Here is a 21,104-nt window from a genome sequence, read left to right as displayed (position 1 = left end):
TATTATTATATTTTTGGTTTATAACTCCAGTTTTTTATTTCCTACATGATTGAAAAGACAAATACATAAAAATAATTTTAAATCTATGTTATTGAGCAGAAAATATATAAAGATGTAAATGGATTGAACTCCTCACTCAAAAGATATAAACTGGCAAAATGAATAGAAAACACATTTTGTATGCTGTCCACAAAAGACTCACTTTAGATCTAAGGACACTCATAGGTTGAAAGTGAGAGGATAAAACAAGATATTCATGCAAATAGTAACCCAAAGTGAGGAAGAGTGGCTATACTAATATCAGCATAGACTTTGAGAGAAAAACTGTCATGAGTGACAAAGAAGGATATTATATAAAAGGGACAATTTTTGAAAAGGTCAGTTCACCAAGAAGATACAACAGTTACAAATATACATGTACTAAATATCAGAGCTTCTAAATATACAAAACAAACATGGACAGAATTGAAGGGAGAAACAGACAACTCTATAATAATAGTAAGGGACTTCAGTCCCCAACTATAGATGTTGGATAGAACAGCCAGACAGGAGATCAATAAAAAAATAAAAGACTTGAACAACACTATAGAGCACTTGGACCTAACAGGCATACATACAACACTCAACGACGGCAGGACACAATTTTTTCTCAAGTGCACATGGAACATTCTCCAGGGTACAGTCCCTGGAGACATTTCCTGTACCTTGTGAGATAGCAGTTCGTTAAATAATAAGTCTTACTTACTTATTTATTATTTAAATAAATAATAAATAATAAGACTTGGAGTCTATTTATTGCCCTGCTTCCTAGTTACTCATCAACCCAGTAAGCAGGTCAATTCGTTGAAGAATTTTTTAAGCAAGAAGCAGCATGACCTTATTTATTTATTTATTTATTTATTTCTCTCTCCCTCCCTCCCCCTCCCTCCCTCCCTTCCTTCCTTGCTCCCTCTCTTCCCTCTCTCCTTCCTTCCTTTCTGATGAACTCCCACTCTGTCACCTAGGCTAGAGTGCAGTGGTGTGATCGTTGGTCTTACACAATCCACAATCCCAGCCTTTCAAGTACCTGGAATTACAAGTGTGTGCCACCACACTTGGCTAATTTTAAAATAATTTTTTGTAGAGACAGAGTCTTGCTACATTGCCCAGCCTGGTCTCAGACTCCTGGCCTCCCAAAGTCCTGGGATTACAGGGGTAAACCACCATGCCTGGCCTAATCTCTAATTTTAAAATATCACTCTGCTGAATAGATAACAGATTAGACTAGACAAGATTGGATGAAGGGAGTGATTTTTATAGTCCTCAATGGAGAGGATGCTATCTTGGTCGGGGTAGTGTCAGAGGAGATGGAAAAACAGAGAGGAATTAAAGATATGTCAAGTTGGTGAGTGGTTGTAGTGAGTGAGGGCAAATGAAGTATTTGGCTTCTAGGTTTCCATGTGAACAACTAGGTGGATGTCTTAGCCTGTTTGGGCTGCCTATAAACAACAGAAATTTACGTCTGATGAGGGATGAGGGTCTTACTTGCTGGTTCATGGACAGCCATCTTTCTGCTGCATCCTCACATATTGGAAGGGGCAAAATGGTTCCTCTTGGGCCTTTTTTATTAGGCTTGCACATTGCAGGCTGTTGCCCCCCAGGCAGCTCCTTGTGTTTAGGAAATGCACCTAAATACAGTGGGAGGCAGGTGCACCCTCCCACTGTTGAAGATGCACTGTTACTTTGCTGCCATCCAGGGTGGGAAAGCTAGGGGCTGGAGGACGCACAGCCCTTGGAAGGCTCCCAGGCAGGACATGAGTCTGGAGCACAGTGCTCCGATGAGATCTGGCGCAGACTCATTCTAGCATCTGTTCAGCGTCCTGGTTCTGTCTGGTCTGGCTGCTTGGTTCTTGCTTGCATTGTTTCTTCCTTTTTTTTTTTCTTTTTGAGATGGAGTCTTGCTCTGTCACCCACGCTGGAGTGCGGTGGCACAATCTTGGCTCACTGCAACCTCTGCCTCCCAGGTTCAAGTGATTCTCTTGCCTCAGCCTCCAGTATAGCTGGGATTACAAGTGCCCACCACCAGGCCTGGCTAATTATTTTGTATTTTTAGTAGAGACAGGGTTTCACCGTGTTGGCCGGGCTGGTCTTGAACTGCTGACTTCAAGTGATCTGCCTGCCTTGGCCTCCCACAGTGTAGGGATTAGAGGCATGAGCCACTGTACCCGGTCTGCCTATGTTGTTTCTGAGCTGGCACCTTGATTAGCAGTGATCCTGCAGCCGCTTTTAGCTCATGCTGGCCACAGTTCATTTGCATAAGGCCCCTTGGTTCCTCATCTTCTAACTGATGTCCTATCTTGGATGTCTTTCTCCAACTGCCCCTCCTCACCTCTCTGAAACATGAGTCTCTGCACCAATCAGAAGACTGCCAGTTGTCTCCCAATATCTGTTCTCCACATTATTCTTTTGTAGATCTTTAAATGCTTAGGCAGTCATATGGCCCAGGGTATGACTCTATTTCCAGTATCTTACAGGTCAGTGTGGCCGTGGGCTAAGTTCTGGACGATGGGACAAAATGCTAAGAGCATTTTCCAAAACTGATCTGTTGTCTGTGCACGTGCTTGCACACACACACACACACTCAGAGACACCTGTGCATATTCTCAGCTGGTCATAGTCTCTTAATTGTCACCTTCTCCATGAAGTGTTGCTGACTGTGTGCGGGAAGAAATCACTGTTCCATGCTTCCATGCCCGCTTCCCAATCATGAATATGAGCTTGTCCCACTAGGTCACATCCATTATAACTGCAGGTGCATCTGTCTCTCCTGCTTGACTCTGGGCAGTCTCTTATTAATCTGTATAGTATCAGCACCGAGCGTTGTGTCTCGCAGTTAGTAGGAGCTCAGAAATGCTTGGGGAGGGAGGAACGCGGGGAAGGCAAGGCTTTTGAAACTGCGGTTTGTCTTCTTATTAACAAACTGTATTTTTATCCACATTTCTCAGTTAAAGGAATCTGCACATCACGGAGGTTAAGATCACTTATTCACAGTGACGTGACGCCCCTTCATCTAAGATTTCGGGTGTGCAGTGGACTGCTAAGATCCTCCTGGTGAATCCGTAAGAGGAGTGGGCAGGCAGCAGAGAAATGCCCAAAGGTACTCACTTGCACATGAGGCAACATTTCTCAAATTATTCCATAGGCCCCTGGAGCTGGCTTCACCTCGGGCTGATGATGAATGCGTGCTGTGGGGGAAGGGGACAATGCCAGGAGACCATGGATCTTTTGACCTGAAGTCATGGGACTCCACAGAAGCACATCACTCGACATCATCCTAGCCAGAGTGAAGCAAGCTGCAGGGCAGGGACACTTCAGGAGAACTGTGTAGTCAATGGCCAAGGTGCCAAGGGGTCTCTCATCGCAAAAGCCAGAGAAGATTCCAGATCAAAGCAAGGGAACACGTCTAAGGAGTAGGCAAAGCTGGTAAATTTGGGTAAATTAGACTTTCATAAATTTGGTGATATGATCCTCTAGAATTTGTCAGATCCAAGGAGTGGTTTTGAAACAACTGTGGCTTCAGACTATAGATGAATGTGACAGTCTTTAAGGTAGAAATAATATTATAGCACACTAATTCGGCAGGACCACAAGTGACCTTCCTTCCAAGAGGGAGAACTTGGGATCTGACTGGGAATTTAAAAAAGGAGTAATAATGCAGGAAAGAGTAGGAGAGAGACAAAAATGTCTTTGTGTCTGGGGGTGTGGGGGCTCAGGAGTGGTGGTCTGCAGAGCAAAGGAGAGCTGCGCAGGACACACCAGGAGGCTGGGAAGGCACACAGATGTTCCTGTATTTTATGATACACTCTAGAGATGCCTTTATTGACATTTTACCAAAGATCGAGAAAATGCCGTTTACCCATAACCAGGAATATCATTTTTTTAAACTCTCCCCATAAATTCCATGAGTCCCCATCCCCTCCTTGTCCTCCCACCGAAGGTCTCTCGTCTTGGTGATGGAAGGCAGAAAACAGGACACGGCTGGAGAAAACCCCAATGTCATTGAGGAGGGAAACGAAAGGCAATCTGAATATGTAATGAGCAGATTTAAAATGAAAACGGGGTTAGGAAGTCCTCTCTCTGAAAGAGGGGACAGTTTAATGGGAGTGTGGAATTGGCAGGGAGAGTTTGCACCATGCCTGGAGACTCTGGAGCAGGCACACACACAGCTTTTGGGAGATGAAGACTTTTCCTGGGAAGGACACGTTCACATCTAGTACAACACAGCACAGGCCATTTCCATGTAATATTCGGGACGGTAGCTGACCTGGTGCCCGCGTGCACAAAACAAGACATTTGGCCCCAGCCATAGGGCTGAACCCAGCCTCTGGAATGTGGTGCAAGTCAACACCTGAACGAGTGCATCATTAAAACAACCTGGTCTCAACAGCCCAAGCTCCAGAGATAAAGGGAGGCCAAAGGCTTAGATAAATTCCTAGGGTTCTGGGCTTACTTAGGAAGTTTGCATTTCAGCAACCCAATTGAGGCATTGCAAGGCGAGGCAGTGGCTAAAAATATTTGGATCATCAACCAAAAATTTTAGAGGGAATTCTGTTAACTTTTGTTAACAGAAATGAGGACTTTCTGTGGAGTATGTGGCTATGGGGAGGCAAAAGGGAGTAACTTTTTGCCCCCTTCTTAAGCCACACACAGCCCCATGAGCATTCATTGCCGCGCACCTTGTGCGTGATGAGTATCACAGTACAGTGATTTTTGTGCAGAAATTTATTTGAATAATGTTAGTTATCAGCAATATAAACACTGTTGAATTATCAAAATCCTGAATTTGTGGGGAAGTTTTTTTTTTGAGACGGAGTCTCACTCTGTAGCCCAGACTGGAGTGCAGTGCCGTGATCTTGGCTCACTGCAACCTCCACCTCCTGGGTCCCGGTTCAAGCAATTCTCCTACCTCAGCCTCCCAAGTAGCTGGGATTGCAGGCATGAGCCACCATGCCCAGCTAATTTTTGTACTTTTTTTTTTAGTAGAGATGGGGTTTCACCATGTTGGCCAGTCTGGTCTTGAACTCCTGACCTCCCAAAGTGTTGGGATTATAGGCATGAGCCACCGTGCTGGCCAGGAAGAGGTTTAAGACCCCAATCTTGGACCCTACACGTGTATCCTCCTAACCAGAGCCCCCAGGTCTCAAGAAGTCCCCTGAAGCCGGGAGGGTGTCACTGCTGCCATCAAAACTCCAATATTGAAATTTAGGAACACAGAAAGAGTTCCTGTGAAAGAGAAGGAATGAAACTAGGACGACAGGGCCATTTGAGGAACATCAGTGTTCTCTACCTATTTGTGTGAACCAGCCCGAAGGAAGTGAGCGTTTCTGGTAGTCTTCAAAGAAACCTGTGCTAATTTATAAGCAGTTTAAGCCAGGCGACCACAGCTTACGGGGGTGCAGCCTTGCCTGAGGGGCAGGAGTGGCCAAAATCAGCATAAAAAATGCAAAGTGGACTTCGCTGTAATAATACGGGCACAGGCAGATAGGCCTTTGGTCAGCTCCTCCAGTCCTCCGTGGATATTCACTGCGTTCGGGACACACCAGGCTCGGCCACCTGCTGTGGACCTGAACTTCGGACTCTTCTCTGGCCTCGCCCGCCCTTGGCTGGGGTGCTAGGGCCGGGCCCTAGGGGCGGGGCCCTCCAGGGTGGATAAAGTCTCCAGGGCTTGGGGACCACCAGGCTCACGATGCAATGAAACTGTTTCCTTCCCCTGCTTTCCCTCCCGAGTCCCGGGCCAGGCTGTCTCCAGTGGGCACCGAGGACGCTCAGAATTGTTGGGAATCTGGGCGGAGGCTGGGCATGGGCTTGGAGGCCCTACTGGGTCCAGCAGAGGCAGCGGCCTCTGTGCCACGCACGCACACACACCTCCTCTCCTCCGTGTGTCCACATACACACGTCTATGCACACACCTGCTCTCCATACATGCACAGCCCAACACACAGTCGGCCCTTTATGTGCACACACACTCGCGAACACAAGCGCACCCCCTCGTACCTACAGGCACGCATACACCCGACCCCGCTCTTCCCAGTGCACACACCAGTCCCTGCCCCCCCACCACACACACTCGTGCACACACACCGGACACACCCGGCCCCCCACCTGCTGTCCCATGTGCACACACAATCGTGCACACACAATCGTGCACACAACCGGCTCCGCTCCCCCACGTGCACACACACTCGTGCACACACCAGTCCCCGCTCCCCACGTGCACACACACTCGTGCACAAACCAGTCCCCGCTCTCCCACGTGCACACACACACTCTTGCACACAGCCGACCACCCCTTTCGCCAGACACACATCGTCACAGGCGCGCACAAACGCGGCCCCTTGGCCTCCGAGCGCACGCCGCGCGCGCGCACGGCCTGTTTCAGCGCAGGCCCCGGCTTCATCTCCGCACGCGCACGCGCACACACGGACACGCGCGCACAGCCCCTCCCCGCTCCCCCAGGGCGCGCTGCACTGGCGGGAGGAGCGGGAGACAAGAGGAGCCGCAGAGGAGGAGGAGGAGGGCGCCGAAGGCGCGAAAAGGCGCGCAGGCGCGCTGTGCGGAGCGGGCCCGCCGCCGCCCACGTCACCGCGCCGCGCGCACGTCACGCCGGCCCGACGCTCGGCCAGGGTGAGCCCCGCGTCCCGGCGCCACTCGGCCCAGGGCAGGGACCCCGCCACGGCCGGGACCGCCCGGTCTGGCCCCCGCCCGCGCCGCCCGGCGCCCCGCGCCGCGCCCTCCCCGCGCCCGCGCCCGCGCCCGCGCGGCCAGTCCGGGCAGCCAGGTGCGGGCGGGCAGGGGATGCCGCGGGAGCCGCGGGCGGGGGCCGGGGGCGCGAGCGGGACCCCCGGCCGCCCCATCCCGTGCCCTCGCTGTGTGTAGTCGCCGCGCGGCCCCGACCCGCGCCCTCCCGCGCACCGCGCGCTCCTGTGCCCCGGAGACCCCGCGTGCTCGGCGCTGGTTGGGGCTCCCCAGGTGACCGCGGGACGGGGGTCCCTGGGCCCGGCCCTCCCGGCCGACAGCAGCGCCCGTGCCCCGCGCCAGAGGTGGGACCGGGGCCGGAGCCGGGGGCAGGGTCGGCCGGAGCGCGCAGGGCGGGGGAGGGGAGGCCGCGCCACGGCGGCCCGCGGGGACCCGGTTCCGGCGCGCGCGGGAGGCGCCTCGTGCGGAGGCGGCCCGAGGCCTAGTGACAGGCGCGCGGCGCGGACCCCGGAAGCCCACCTGTCAGAGTTACCGGTCAGCCGGGCGGGCGCCGCCGGGGTCTGGGTGGACGCCGCGAGCTTGCACGTTGCGCCGGGACCCCGGGGCTGCGCCCAGGTGGGTGGCGGGGGGCCCCCCCTGCAGCGGCGGGAGGGAGGCGCTGCGCCCTGGCTGCCGGGGCTCGGCCCCACCCTCGGCCGCTGGGCGGGCCGTCGGGGACCTGGGGGTCTTGGTGGTGACCATGCGGGCCCGCGGACCACTTTTCCGTAGGGGGCATTTCCGTCTGGCCAGGTGTCTTAAAATCGAGTGTGGGAGTTGTTTGGCCAGCTCCGCTCCCAGAATGGAGGGCGCCTTTGGGAAGGAAGGTCCACGTTTTCTTTGAGATGTGTTTTTTTTTAAACTTCTTTTTCATTCTTACTTATTTCTCGTTTTTCCTTCCTTTTTTTTTTTACCAGAAAAATCATTTTTCTTCTCTGGGAGGGTGAACATTTGTAGCATTGATTTCCCGGATCTGGTAACATGGCAAAAGATGTAAGTATGTTTGCTTCATGCTCCACACGAATGTTTGTTTCGCACTAAATTCTTTGTAGTTTGCTGCCTTTATTTCAGAATGATAACACATAAGCTACGGTAGTGTTTATTTTCAGACTTTTAAAGCGTCTGAAGCGGGATGAAGGTGAAAGATGGAAGGCTCTGCTCTCCGAAGCTGTGCTCACCACCGCCTGGTTGTGGTCTTGGATACCACGCTGTGCGGTCGGGTGGTGCCTTCTGACTTTTTGCTTATCTTTAACGACTGTTAATAATTTTGAATAAACTCCTTAGTTAAATGAGGTGGAGGGCATTGCATACCCACAGCGAATTCCCTATTTCTTGAGGGACTTCCACATGAGACGAGGGGTGAGGCCAGGGCTCAGGATGTAGCCACCTGCTGGCACCTGTCTTACTGCAGAGGAAGTTAATTCCACTTGGGTGGACTGAGTGCTAAGCACTTGTGACCACTTTCTCAGAAGGATGAGATTTGGTGATTTATGAAATCTGGTAAAAAATGGTAGCCTGTTTTGTATTTGTCATGAAACTATAGAGTATTTTGAATAATTTTTTAAACTTGTGTGGGGAAAGAGGCTTTTAAGGCCAGAAATGTAGTCAGTTTTATTGTTGTGCAGTTATTTGCCGTGCTTTGTAATGTCAGTCACTGAAACAGCTGGATTTGTTAGTGTTTTCCACCACGCATCACTCTGTAACTGTGAGTGGAAGGGACTGTTGATGTGTTTACCTACTTACCATACAGAGTTGGAAACAGGCCACACGTGCTACCTCTGCCTGAGATACAGCGAAAATGCATCCAGAGTGTGGAGCCCTCCATGGGCGCACAGGTTTCAGTGGTCCCTGCAGGATCTTGTGGGGCACCTGCCCTCCTTGACCTACCACCACACATGTCACACAGCGTCCCTGGCTTTAAGCACTGGGATCTGCTTTAGAGAGTGTGTATGAGCACTCAGGTAAACCCAGTGTGGGTTTTTGAAGTCACTTGTATCCTCTCTCCTGTGCTCGTTGTACCATGCCCTGCCCTCGTGTACGCATGCACTCCAGATGCCAGACGTGGGCATGTGCTCCGTGTGCAGCCACGTGCATTACGTCTCCTCATGGTAGGAGCTGGGCCTAGGGCCTTGGTTAGCGCACGCTTCTGGTGTTGTGTGGTTTCCCGTGTGGTTTCCTGAAATGGTTCTCAAACACGCTTTGATACATAACGGATGGTGTCTCCAGGGCCCTCTTTTCATCCCCCCTTGATTTCATTGGCACTGTCTGTGAGCAGCATGTATTGGAAGGCTGGGGTTAGAGAGCGTACAGAAAGGTGTTTAGGCTCTGCAGGACCCTGAATGCTCCATCCAGTGTGGGCATCTGAGATGCAGCATTTGTCAAGGGCTGCATAGGCACGGGGTGGGGGTTCACCTAACCCTCAAGGGTTGTGATCCTAGTTGGAGGCTGGTGCTGGGAGGAGAGTAGGATTTTATAGCTGGTGAGGCCTCCTTCCCTGTTCAAAGCCTGGGAGTGGTCAGGAGTGCTGTGTCCGGCTGGAAAGGGAGGTTGTGGGCAAGTCAATGAATTTGATGTTTTCTCTAGCCTTTTTTTTTTTTTGAAACAGTTTCACTCTGTCTCCCAAGCTGGAGTGCAGTGGCGCAGTTTTGGCTCACTGCAACCTCTGCCTCCTGGACAACAATCCTCCCGCCTCAGCCTCTGAGAAGCCGGGATTACAGGTGTGTGCCACCATGCCTGGCAAATTTTTTTGTATTTTTAGTAAAGACAGGGTTTCACCATGTTGGCCAGGCTGGTCTTGAACTCTTGACCTCAATTATCCACCTGCCTTGGCCTCCCAGAGTGCTGGGATTACAGGTGTGAGCCACTACGCCCAGCCTAGCTAACTCTTTTTTAAGTAGCGGTGTGACATTCCAGTTTTGGAAAGATGATGTTGGCAGCTTTTGCACAAGGGAACGTACATCACCAGTTAGGTTTTTTGTTTGTTTGTTTGTTTTGAGACGGAGTTTCACTCTTGTTGCTCAGGATGGAGTGCGATGGCGTGACCTCTGCTCACTACAACCTCCGTGACTTGGGTTTAAGCTGTTCTCCTCAGCCTCCTGAGTAGCTGGGATTACAGACACCCGCCACCATGCCCAGCTAATTGTTTGTATTTTAAGTAGAGATGGGGTGTCATCATGTAGGCCAGGATGGTCTCGAACTCCTGACCTCATGTGATTCACCCACCTCAGCTTCCCAAAGTGCTGGGATTACAGGCATGAGCCACCGCACCCAGCCCACCAGTTAGGTTTTCAAAGCACTGCTACTGCGGTAAAATCACAGGTGTACGACAAAAGACCTTATGCTGGGGGGAAGATGTGACATTTGGGTTTAAGGAGGCAGGTCTCCAGCTTCTAAGAGCCCTGGGGCCTCTGCGAAGGGCCATAAGCAGCCAGGGGATGCAGGGAACTGGAGCTAGGCCCTGGTGGTCACCATGGAGGAGGAGAACCCAGGACACCCAAGACCTGCGACTGGAAGGTTCTAGAGAGAAGACGAGAAAAACAACCTAGGAGCTTCCAACCTCAAGTAGGGCACAGGGAGACAAGCAGATGGGAAACGGTTCCTTGTGAGTAAGGGGTAGAAAGAACAGGATGAGGTCAGTCCTCTGGGGGTGTCGTCTTTGAACAGCATTTGACAGGCAGTGGGTGTGAAGGTCTACATGGCAAGGAGCTACACATGAGGAGAGAGGTATTTTGAGAGGTTTGTAGTGTGTGTAGGAAATGACTGTGGAGCAGTGAGGAGAGTGATCATTGATTGTGCAGTAGCTGGAGAGTCGGTGGTGGTGGTGGTGGTGGTGATGAAGTAGTGGAGAGTGAGTAGTGATGGTGGATTAGGCGGAGAGTGAGGGGTGGTGGATTAGGTGGAGAGTGAGTGATGGTGGAGTAGGTGGAGAGTGAGTGGTGGTGGAGTAGGTGGAGAGTGAGTGGTGGTGGTGGAGTAGGTGGAGAGTGAGTGGCGGTGGAGTAGGTGGAGAGTGAGTGGCGGTGGAGTAGGTGGAGAGTGAGTGGTGGTGGTGGAGTAGGTGGAGAGTGAGTGGTGGTGGTGGAGTAGGTGGAGAGTGAGTGGTGATGGTGGAGTAGGTGGAGAGTGAGTGGTGATGGTGGAGTAGGTGGAGAGTGAGTGGCGATGGAGTAGGTGGAGAGTGAGTGGTGATGGTGGAGTAGGTGGAGAGTGAGTGGCGATGGAGTAGGTGGAGAGTGAGTGGTGATGGTGGATTAGGTGGAGAGTGAGTGGTGATGGTGGATTAGGTGGAGAGTGAGGGGTGGTGAATTAGGTGGAGAGTGAGTGGTGGTGGTGGAGTAGGTGGAGAGTGAGTGGTGGTGGTGGAGTAGGTGGAGAGTGAGTGGTGATGGTGGAGTAGGTGGAGAGTGAGTGGTGATGGTGGAGTAGGTGGAGAGTGAGTGGTGATGGTGGAGTAGGTGGAGAGTGAGTGGCGGTGGAGTAGGTGGAGAGTGAGTGGCGGTGGAGTAGGTGGAGAGTGAGTGGTGGTGGTGGAGTAGGTGGAGAGTGAGTGGTGGTGGAGTAGGTGGAGAGTGAGTGGTGATGGTGGAGTAGGTGGAGAGTGAGTGGTGGTGGTGGAGTAGGTGGAGAGTGAGTGGTGGTGGTGGAGTAGGTGGAGAGTGAGTGGTGATGGTGGAGTAGGTGGAGAGTGAGTGGCGGTGGAGTAGGTGGAGAGTGAGTGGTGATGGTGGAGTAGGTGGAGAGTGAGTGGTGGTGGTGGAGTAGGTGGAGAGTGAGTGGTGGTGGTGGAGTAGGTGGAGAGTGAGTGGTGATGGTGGAGTAGGTGGAGAGTGAGTGGTGATGGTGGAGTAGGTGGAGAGTGAGTGGTGATGGTGGAGTAGGTGGAGAGTGAGTGGCGGTGGAGTAGGTGGAGAGTGAGTGGTGGTGGAGTAGGTGGAGAGTGAGTGGTGATGGTGGAGTAGGTGGAGAGTGAGTGGTGGTGGTGGAGTAGGTGGAGAGTGAGTGGTGGTGGTGGAGTAGGTGGAGAGTGAGTGGTGATGGTGGAGTAGGTGGAGAGTGAGTGGCGGTGGAGTAGGTGGAGAGTGAGTGGTGATGGTGGAGTAGGTGGAGAGTGAGTGGTGGTGGTGGAGTAGGTGGAGAGTGAGTGGTGGTGGTGGAGTAGGTGGAGAGTGAGTGGTGATGGTGGAGTAGGTGGAGAGTGAGTGGTGATGGTGGAGTAGGTGGAGAGTGAGTGGTGATGGTGGAGTAGGTGGAGAGTGAGTGGTGATGGTGGAGTAGGTGGAGAGTGAGTGGTGATGGAGTAGGTGGAGAGTGAGTGGTGATGGTGGAGTAGGTGGAGAGTGAGTGGTGGTGGTGGAGTAGGTGGAGAGTGAGTGGTGGTGGTGGAGTAGGTGGAGAGTGAGTGGTGATTGTGGAGTAGGTGGAGAGTGAGTGGCGGTGGAGTAGGTGGAGAGTGAGTGGTGATGGTGGAGTAGGTGGAGAGTGAGTGGTGGTGGTGGAGTAGGTGGAGAGTGAGTGGTGGTGGTGGAGTAGGTGGAGAGTGAGTGGTGATGGTGGAGTAGGTGGAGAGTGAGTGGTGATGGTGGAGTAGGTGGAGAGTGAGTGGTGATGGTGGAGTAGGTGGAGAGTGAGTGGCGGTGGAGTAGGTGGAGAGTGAGTGGCGGTGGAGTAGGTGGAGAGTGAGTGGTGATGGTGGAGTAGGTGGAGAGTGAGTGGTGGTGGAGTAGGTGGAGAGTGAGTGGTGGTGGACTAGGTGGAGAGTGAGTGGTGGTGGAGTAGGTGGAGAGTGAGTGGTGGTGGTGGAGTAGGTGGAGAGTGAGTGGTGATGGTGGAGTAGGTGGAGAGTGAGTGGTGGTGGTGGAGTAGGTGGAGAGTGAGTGGTGGTGGTGGAGTAGGTGGAGAGTGAGTGGTGGTGGTGGAGTAGGTGGAGAGTGAGTGGTGGTGGTGGAGTAGGTGGAGAGTGAATGGTGATGGAGTAGGTGGGGAGTGAGTGGTGATGGAGTAGGTGGGGAGTGAGTGGTGATGGTGGAGTAGGTGGAGAGTGAGTGGTGATGGTGGAGTAGGTGGAGAGTGAGTGGTGGTGGTGGAGTAGGTGGAGAGTGAGTGGTGGTGGAGTAGGTGGGGAGTGAGTGGTGATGGTGGAGTAGGTGGAGAGTGAGTGGTGATGGTGGAGTAGGTGGAGAGTGAGTGGTGATGGTGGAGTAGGTGGAGAGTGAGTGGTGATGGTGGAGTAGGTGGAGAGTGAGTGGTGATGGTGGAGTAGGTGGAGAGTGAGTGGTGATGGTGGAGTAGGTGGAGAGTGAGTGGTGATGGTGGAGTAGGTGGAGAGTGAGTGGTGGTGGTGGAGTAGGTGGGGAGTGAGTGATGGTGGTGGAGTAGGTGGAGAGTGAGTGGTGGTGGTGGAGTAGGTGGAGAGTGAGTGGTGATGGTGGAGTAGGTGGAGAGTGAGTGGCGGTGGTGGAGTAGGTGGAGAGTGAGTGGCGATGGTGGAGTAGGTGGAGAGTGAGTGGCGGTGGTGGAGTAGGTGGGGAGTGAGTGGCGGTGGTGGAGTAGGTGGAGAGTGAGTGGTGGTGGTGGAGTAGGTGGAGAGTGAGTGGCGGTGGTGGAGTAGGTGGAGAGTGAGTGGTGGTGGTGGAGTAGGTGGAGAGTGAGTGGCGGTGGTGGAGTAGGTGGAGAGTGAGTGGCGATGGTGGAGTAGGTGGAGAGTGAGTGGCGATGGTGGAGTAGGTGGAGAGTGAGTGGCGGTGGTGGAGTAGGTGGAGAGTGAGTGGTGGTGGTGGAGTAGGTGGAGAGTGAGTGGTGGTGGTGGAGTAGGTGGAGAGTGAGTGGTGATGGTGGAGTAGGTGGAGAGTGAGTGGTGATGGTGGAGTAGGTGGAGAGTGAGTGGTGATGGTGGAGTAGGTGGAGAGTGAGTGGCGGTGGTGGAGTAGGTGGAGAGTGAGTGGTGATGGTGGAGTAGGTGGAGAGTGAGTGGTGGTGGTGGAGTAGGTGGAGAGTGAGTGGTGATGGTGGAGTAGGTGGAGAGTGAGTGGCGATGGTGGAGTAGGTGGAGAGTGAGTGGCGGTGGTGGAGTAGGTGGGGAGTGAGTGGCGGTGGTGGAGTAGGTGGGGAGTGAGTGGCGGTGGTGGAGTAGGTGGAGAGTGAGTGGTGGTGGTGGAGTAGGTGGAGAGTGAGTGGCGATGGTGGAGTAGGTGGAGAGTGAGTGGCGGTGGTGGAGTAGGTGGGGAGTGAGTGGCGGTGGTGGAGTAGGTGGGGAGTGAGTGGCGGTGGTGGAGTAGGTGGGGAGTGAGTGGCGGTGGTGGAGTAGGTGGGGAGTGAGTGGCGGTGGTGGAGTAGGTGGGGAGTGAGTGGTGATGGTGGAGTAGGTGGAGAGTGAGTGGTGATGGTGGAGTAGGTGGGGAGTGAGTGGTGATGGTGGAGTAGGTGGAGAGTGAGTGGTGATGGAGTAGGTGGAGAGTGAGTGGTGATGGTGGAGTAGGTGGGGAGTGAGTGGCGGTGGTGGAGTAGGTGGGGAGTGAGTGGCGGTGGTGGAGTAGGTGGGGAGTGAGTGGCGGTGGTGGAGTAGGTGGAGAGTGAGTGGCGGTGGTGGAGTAGGTGGAGAGTGAGTGGCGGTGGTGGAGTAGGTGGAGAGTGAGTGGTGATGGTGGAGTAGGTGGGGAGTGAGTGGTGATGGTGGAGTAGGTGGAGAGTGAGTGGTGATGGAGTAGGTGGAGAGTGAGTGGTGATGGTGGAGTAGGTGGAGAGTGAGTGGTGATGGTGGAGTAGGTGGAGAGTGAGTGGCGGTGGAGTAGGTGGGGAGTGAGTGGTGGCGGTGGAGTCAGTGATGTACTGTCACAGGAGGAGGAAACAGCCAGGAAAGTCTGTGCCTTTCATGTTACCCAGCTGGAGAAACGGTGAGAAGGATTAGATTTCTGCTCTCTTGCCCAGGTGTTTGTTTTTTATTTTATTTATTTAAATTAAGTTGGTGAGTTCAAGTGGAATATCTCTTTATACTCTGATTGGGAGAATGGGGAGAGTAAGAGTCAGCTGCCGGTTGGCCACCTGGCTGGTGCCAGGAACCCGAGGCCTGGTCTTGCCTGGCAGGAGCACTGGCATGACGTGGGTCACTTACAGAAATCTGTTATGAAGATGATGGACTCCACTGGCACTTTTGGAAGGGTTTCCTTGCTGTGGGGACTGTTTCCATGCCTGGCCCACCCAGTCTGGTCTTAGATTTGGAGACGCCTTGCGAGGTCCATACAGATTCTTTGAGTTTCCGAACTGTCCTTGTAACGTCTCAGGCCCTCCCCTTCAGGGCCCACAGAGGCTGACCTCCTGTGGTGCTCCCGAGCAGGGTACCTGTGACCCGCAGATCTGTGGGCTCCCATTGCAAGTACGGTGGCTGCTCTGGAACCGTTCTCAGATGTAGTCTTGGAAGGTGCTTTGGCGCCTCCTGTAGAGTTGGGCAGGTCATAGGCACAAGTCACTCCTGCTGCACGGGTCCAGGCTGTTCTAGAGCTGGGCTAGCTGGGCTGGCAGGGCCCTTGGGTGAGGGAATGTGGCCTGGCACTGGCTTCTCGGCCTGCAGCCACGTTTCCCACCTGCCCAGGCAGCGTGACCCTTGGTGGGATCAGGCAGGGCCGCGCCTCTCCTCTCCCCACCTCGGAAGATCCTGTCCTCACACACAGTTGTCCAGTGTCATGAAGGTTTGTGAGTGGGAAGGCAGGTAGATGATGAATTCATCAAACATGACAGGGATGCTTTTGTTTTGAGACATTGGGGTGTAGCCCATGTGGGGCTGTTTCTGGGGTCCTGTTTGCCTCTCCAAGCTCCTCCTGCTGTTCGTAGGTAGAAAGATGCAGGGAATCTGAACCTGCTCTTGGACTATGTGGGGACTTGGACTGGTCAGCTCCCTGTGCAGAGAACGTGGCCGTGGACGTCACTGCCCAGCATGTGGCATTGGTTGTGAAACCGTCCTGTGGTGCCTGTTTGTGTCCTGTCAGTTTATGGGGAGATCCTGAAATTGAGAGCTGGGAACCAAATGAATGAGTGGGTCCCACCATGGAGGTGTTTGAGTGATGCTGTCACGAGGCCTCGCTAATGCCAAGAGGGGACCAGTGAGGGTCTCTAAGGGTCTACGCACCAGGTGTCCTTTTGCAGACCTGGACGATGACATTCGGGCCTGAGGAGGTGAACCTGATGCAGCAACAAACTGCCGGTTCCTTCAGTGTTTGAAGAAGTGAGTTCTGGGAGCAGGATTCAGCCACTCAGGCCTTCTTCTGTCTGCATAAAGAAACAGCTTTACATTCGAGGTTTAGAAGGTTGTCAGTTTACCCCCCTCAGGTTTAAGTGTTGAAGAAATCTAGGATGACATGCCTGTTTTTACAACAGTCTTTTTATATTTGAGGATTATTATTATTACTTTTGAGACAGAGTTTCGCTCTTGTTGCCCAGGCTATAGTGCAATGACAAGATCTCGGCTCACTGCAACCTCTGCCTCCCAGGTTCAAGCGATTCTCCTGCTTCAGCCTCCCAAGTGGCTGGTATGACAGGCATGCGTCACCACACCTGGCTAATTTTTTGTATTTTTAGTAGAGACAGAGTTTCTCCATTTTGGCCAGGCTGGTCTCGAACTCCCAACCTCGGGTGATCTGCCCATCTTGGCCTCCCAAAGTGATGAGATTACAGACGTGAGCCAGTGAGCCCAGCTAGGATTATTGTTTTTTCTACATAGGATGAAGTTAGAGAAACTCTGAAAGGATACTAAAAATTAGAAAACAGTAGGTTAATTAAAAGTTTTGCCCCAGCCGTGCACGGTGGCTCACGCCATAATCTCAGCACTTTGGGAGGCCAAGGCGGGCAGATCACTTGAGGTTAGGAGTTGGAGACCAACCTGGCCAACGTGAAACGCTGTTTCTACTAAACATACAAAAATTAGCTGGGCGTGGTGGCGGGTGCCTGTAGTCCCAGCTACTCGGGAGGCTGAGGCAGGAGAATTGCTTGAACCTGGGAGGTGGAGGTTGCGGTGAGCTGAGATCACGCCATCGTACTCCAGCCTGAGCAACAGGGCAAGACTTTGTCTTAAGAAAAAAAAAAAAAGAAAAGTTAGGGCATCTTGCTTTTTTTTTTTTTTTTTTGAGACGGAGTTTCGCTGTTGTTGCCCAGGCTGGAGTGCAATGGTGCGATCTCGGTTGACCGCAACCTCCACCTCCCAGGTTCAAGCAATTCTCCTGCCTCAGCCTCCCGAGTAGCTGGGACCACAGGCATGCGCCACCACGCCCAGCTAATTTTTTTTGTATTTTTAGTAGAGACGGGGTTTCACTATGTTTACCAGGATGGTCTCTATCTCCTGACCTCATGATCCACCTGCCTTGTCCTCCCAAAGTGCTGGGATTATAGGCATGAGCCACCACGCCCGGCCCCGGCATCTTGCTTTAAAAGAGGTATTACGGGAACATCTGGTATAAAATTCAAAAAGTAAAAAGGGTATCTTTTTCTTACATAATCAGCTCTTTGTTAGCTCTTTACTTCTGGTATTTGGAATAAATCTCTGGAGTTTATAAGAATTGGAAACGTCACCTTTGATGCACAGCTGGACTTGCGGTAGAACTGTTGGGTGCTCTTTAGGGGGTGGTAAAAACTTTTCACTCTTCATATTTTCATTAAAAATATTTTGTTGTGGAACAATTAGAAAATCCAGATTTGCAGTTGATGTTTAGCTTGACTTACAGTGTGGCTTTCTGCTGTTTGCCATAAGGGACTTGGTTTTGCTCAGAGTGGAGGCCTGGCTGCAGTGCGTGGCTTTTAAACTACACATGGGGGTGGATCTATGGGGGGAAGGGCGGGTGTCAGCATCGGCTGAATTAGATGATCCCTCACCCCCCCAGGTGTTTTCTTACTCAGATGATTCTGGTTGTTTGGGTGCTGGCCATGCACTGCTATCTGTGTATTTTCTGCGTAGTGCAGGCCTGGAAAAGTGACCACTGTTTCTACATATTATTGGGTGGCTGAGATTCCCGCAGCATCCTGACTCAGCTTCAGGGCACCTGTGCGGATGCTGACGATGGCTTGTAAGGTGTCTACAGTTTAGAGGCTCTATTCGCATGTGCTGCAGGTAATTTTGAGACTCAAGGATGAAGAGTTGTATCTGTCTCTTCCTGTCAAAGTCTTTTGTCTGTTACGTGAGTCCTATTTTTTTTTCTTTTGAGACAGTTTCACTCTTGTTGCCCAGGCTGGAATGCAATGGCATGATCTCGGCTCACTGCAACCTCTGCCTTCTGGGTTCAAGCAATTCTCTTGTTTCAGCCTCCTGAGTAGCTGGGATTACAGGCATGTACCACTACGCCCAGCATATTTTTAGTAGAGACGAGGTTTCTCCATGTTGGTCAGCCTGTCTCGAACTCTTGACCTCAGGTGATCCACCCGTCTCGGCCTCCCAAAGTGCTGGGATTACAGGCATGAGCCACTCTGCCTGGCCGTGAATCCTGTTTTCACATGGTCCAGTTTCTCAGGGATTCTGGTCTGATGAATGAAACCCTTATGTGTCCTCTGTGGCTGTGAGATACAGTATCTTAACACAGGTGCTTACTCTGTGTACCCTGGTCTCCTGTTCAGTAACATCGCATCATCGGGGGCTGAGGAAAAGAGACAGTGTGATCCAGTCAGATGGACGGGGAAGCAGGAGGGGATCAGAAACCTCGGTGGGTCAGCCCAGAATCCAGCATTGCCAGCCCAGCCTGTCCCTGGCCCTCCCCGTCTGCCCAGGTGACAGGTGTGGTGTGCGCAGGTCTTCAGCCCTGCTCTGGTGACAGAGGTGGTGTGCATGGGTCCTCAGTTCTGCCCAGGTGACAGGTATGGTATGCGTGGGCCCTCAGCCCTGCCCAGGTGACAGATGTGGTGTGCATAGGTCCTCATCTGTGTCTAGGTGACACAGGCCCTCAGCCCTGCCCAGGTGACAGGTGTGTGTGGGGGCCCTGAGCCCTGCCCAGGTGACAGATGTGGTATGCATAGGTTCTCATCTGTGTCTAGGTGACAGGTGTGGTGTGCGTGGGCCCTGAGCCCTGCCCAGGTGACAGGTGTGGTGTGCACGGCCCTCAGCCCTGCCCAGGTGACAGGTGTGTGTACGGGTCCTCAGCCCTGCCCAGGTGACAGGTGTGGTGTGCGTGGGCCCTGAGCCCTGCCCAGGTGACAGATGTGGTGTGCATAGGTCCTCATCTGTGTCTAGGTGACAGGTGTGGTGTGCGTGGGCTCTGAGCCCTGCCCAGGTGACAGGTGTGGTGTGCACAGGTCCTCGTCTCTGCCTAGGTGACAGGTGTGGTGTGCATGGATCCTCAGCCCTGCCCAGGTGACAGGTGTGGTGTGTGCAGGTCCTCGTCTCTGCCCAGGTGACAGGTGTGGTGTGCACAGGTCCTCGTCTCTGCCCAGGTGACAGGTGTGGTGTGCACAGGTCCTCGTCTCTGCCCAGGTGACAGGTGTGGTGTGTACAGGTTCTCAGCTCTGCCCAGGTGACAAGTGTGGTGTGCATGGGCCCTCAGCCCTGCCTAGGTGACAGGTGTGGTGTGCATGGGTCCTCAGCTCTGCCCAGGTGACAAGTGTGGTGTGAATGGGTCCTCAGCCCCGCCCAGGTGACAAGTGTGTGTGCTGGTCCTCATCCGTGCCCAGGTGACAGGTGTGGTGTGTGTGCAGGTCCTCAGCCCTGCCCAGGTGACAGATGTGGGTTCTGCGGGTCCTCCACTCTACCCTCCATCCATGCCCAGGTGATAGGTGTGGTGTGCGCTGGTCCTCATCCATGCCCAAGTGACAGGTGTGCTTTGCACGGGTCCTCATCCGTGCCTAGGTGACAGATGTGATGTGCACTGGTCCTCAGCCCTGCCCAGGTGACAGGTTCTGTGTGCCAGTCCTCAGCCCTGCCCAGGTGACAGGTCCTGTGTGCCGGTCCTCAGCCCTGCCCAGGTCACAGGTCCTGTGTGCTGGTTCTCAACCCTGCCCAAGTGACAGGTCCTGTGTGCTGGTCCTCAGCCCTGCCCAGGTGACAGGTCCTGTGTGCTGGTCCTCAGCCCTGCCCAGGTGACAGGTCCTGTGTGCCGGTCCTCAGCCCTGCCCAGGTGACAGGTCCTGTGTGCCAGTCCTCAGCCCTGCCCAGGTGACAGGTCCTGTGTGCTGGTCCTCAGCCCTGCCCAGGTGACAGGTCCTGTGTGCTGGTTCTCAACCCTGCCCAAGTGACAGGTCCTGTGTGCTGGTCCTCAGTTGTGCCCAGGTGACAGGTCCTGTGTGCTGGTCCTCAGCCCTGCCCAGGTGACAGGTCCTGTGTGCCGGTCCTCAGTTGTGCCCAGGTGACAGGTCCTGTGTGCTGGTCCTCAGCCCTGCCCAGGTGACAGGTCCTGTGTGCCGGTCCTCAGCCCTGCCAAGGTGACAGGTCCTGTGTGCCGGTCCTCAGCCCTGCCCAGGTGACAGGTCCTGTGTGCCGGTCCTCAACCCTGCCCAAGTGACAGGTCCTGTGTGCTGGTCCTCAGTTGTGCCCAGGTGACAGGTCCTGTGTGCCGGTCCTCAGCCCTGCCCAGGTGACAGGTCCTGTGTGCCGGTCCTCAGTTGTGCCCAGGTGACAGGTCCTGTGTGCTGGTCCTAAGCCCTGCCCAGGTGACAGGTCCTGTGTGCTGGTCCTCAGCCCTGCCCAGGTGACAGGTCCTGTGTGCTGGTCCTCAGTTGTGCCCAGGTGACAGGTCCTGTGTGCCGGTCCTCAGCCCTGCCCAGGTGACAGGTCCTGTGTGCCGGTCCTCAGCCCTGCCCAGGTGACAGGTCCTGTGTGCTGGTCCTCAGCCCTGCCCAGGTGACAGGTCCTGTGTGCTGGTCCTCAGTTGTGCCCAGGTGACAGGTCCTGTGTGCTGGTCCTCAGCCCTGCCCAGGTGACAGGTCCTGTGTGCCGGTCCTCAGCCCTGCCCAAGTGACAGGTCCTGTGTGCTGGTCCTCAGTTGTGCCCAGGTGACAGGTCCTGTGTGCTGGTCCTCAGCCCTGCCCGGGTGACAGGTCCTGTGTGCCGGTCCTCAGTTGTGCCCAGGCGTAGGCTGTAGCTGCCACCCATTCCCAGTGGACACGGAATCCCTGTGTTACCGGGTGACCTGTGTGTGCTGGGTGCTGCAGCAGCCGGCTTTTCTGTTGCAGTTGCTTTTTAATTGTAGCCGTTAAGTAGACTTTCCACAAGAAAAAAGTGTGACTTAATAAATAAAAGTTCAAGTGATATTTCTAAGAGTGCTCTTAGTTGCAGAAAATTTGGCAAAATTCTAGGAAAGCGAAAAGAAGAAGATGAAACTGCATTCATAGGTACGATGGATTGTTAGGGTTTCAGAGCATGTGCCTGTTGG

The 21,104-nt window shown here is 53.6% G+C and overlaps 1 protein-coding gene across 1 annotated transcript in view; it reads left to right on the top strand.

Annotated features, from left to right (window-relative positions):
• The first annotated feature begins 7,590 nt into the window (after positions 1–7,590).
• The window catches only part of TFDP1 (transcription factor Dp-1), a 66,736-nt gene continuing 53,222 nt past the window's right edge, over positions 7,591–21,104 (top strand). The window contains exon 1 of the mRNA XM_064361823.1: positions 7,591–7,764. Coding sequence (XP_064217893.1) covers positions 7,753–7,764 — 12 coding nt within the window. The 5' untranslated portion in view covers positions 7,591–7,752. The remainder of the gene's footprint in view (positions 7,765–21,104) is intronic.

Source organism: Aotus nancymaae, unplaced genomic scaffold, assembly GCF_030222135.1.
Source record: "Aotus nancymaae isolate 86718 unplaced genomic scaffold, 86718_ANA_hifiasm-v0.15.2.pri h1tg000044l, whole genome shotgun sequence".
Classification (NCBI taxonomy): domain Eukaryota; kingdom Metazoa; phylum Chordata; class Mammalia; order Primates; family Aotidae; genus Aotus; species Aotus nancymaae.
The sequence above is the reverse complement of the archived record's forward strand: the minus strand, read 5'-3'. Positions and strand labels throughout refer to the sequence as shown.